This window comes from Myotis davidii, unplaced genomic scaffold (genome assembly GCF_000327345.1).
Source record: "Myotis davidii unplaced genomic scaffold, ASM32734v1 scaffold46, whole genome shotgun sequence".
Taxonomy (NCBI): Eukaryota; Metazoa; Chordata; class Mammalia; order Chiroptera; family Vespertilionidae; genus Myotis; species Myotis davidii.
The window spans coordinates 5,583,398-5,583,677 of record NW_006383006.1 but is presented as its reverse complement, the minus strand read 5'-3'; the positions used below and the strand labels follow the sequence as shown (position 1 = coordinate 5,583,677).

The window sequence follows — 280 nt, the reverse complement described above, 5'->3', positions numbered from 1 at the left end:
GCGGCACGAGGGGGAGCCTCTGGCCCCAGATGGCAGCTCCCCGGACAGGTAGGGCAGACCACTCCACAGACCCAACTCTCAGACCTTCTCAACACCCCCGCCCCGGGTATCCCCAGTAGCCGCCATACATCACCCCATGCAATCCCAGCCCCTGTCGGAGCCCCTTCCGGCGCCTCCAGGCTCCGGGCCCCCTGGCCACGCCCTCATTCTGCCTAACCAATTTTCTCTCGCGCTGATACCCGCTACTGTCAGCTCCCACCTCCCTCGTCGCCCCGGGGGA

General features: G+C 67.1%; 1 protein-coding gene across 1 annotated transcript in view; it reads left to right on the top strand.

The window, feature by feature from the left end:
• Nucleotide 1: 1 nt before the first annotated feature.
• Nucleotides 2–280, top strand: part of DISP2 (dispatched RND transporter family member 2) — a gene marked incomplete at its 5' end in the record, with an annotated part of 16,297 nt that continues 16,018 nt past the window's right edge. Inside the window, one exon of the mRNA XM_006778164.2 lies at nucleotides 2–48. Within this exon, the coding sequence (XP_006778227.1) occupies nucleotides 2–48 (47 nt within the window). The remainder of the gene's footprint in view (nucleotides 49–280) is intronic.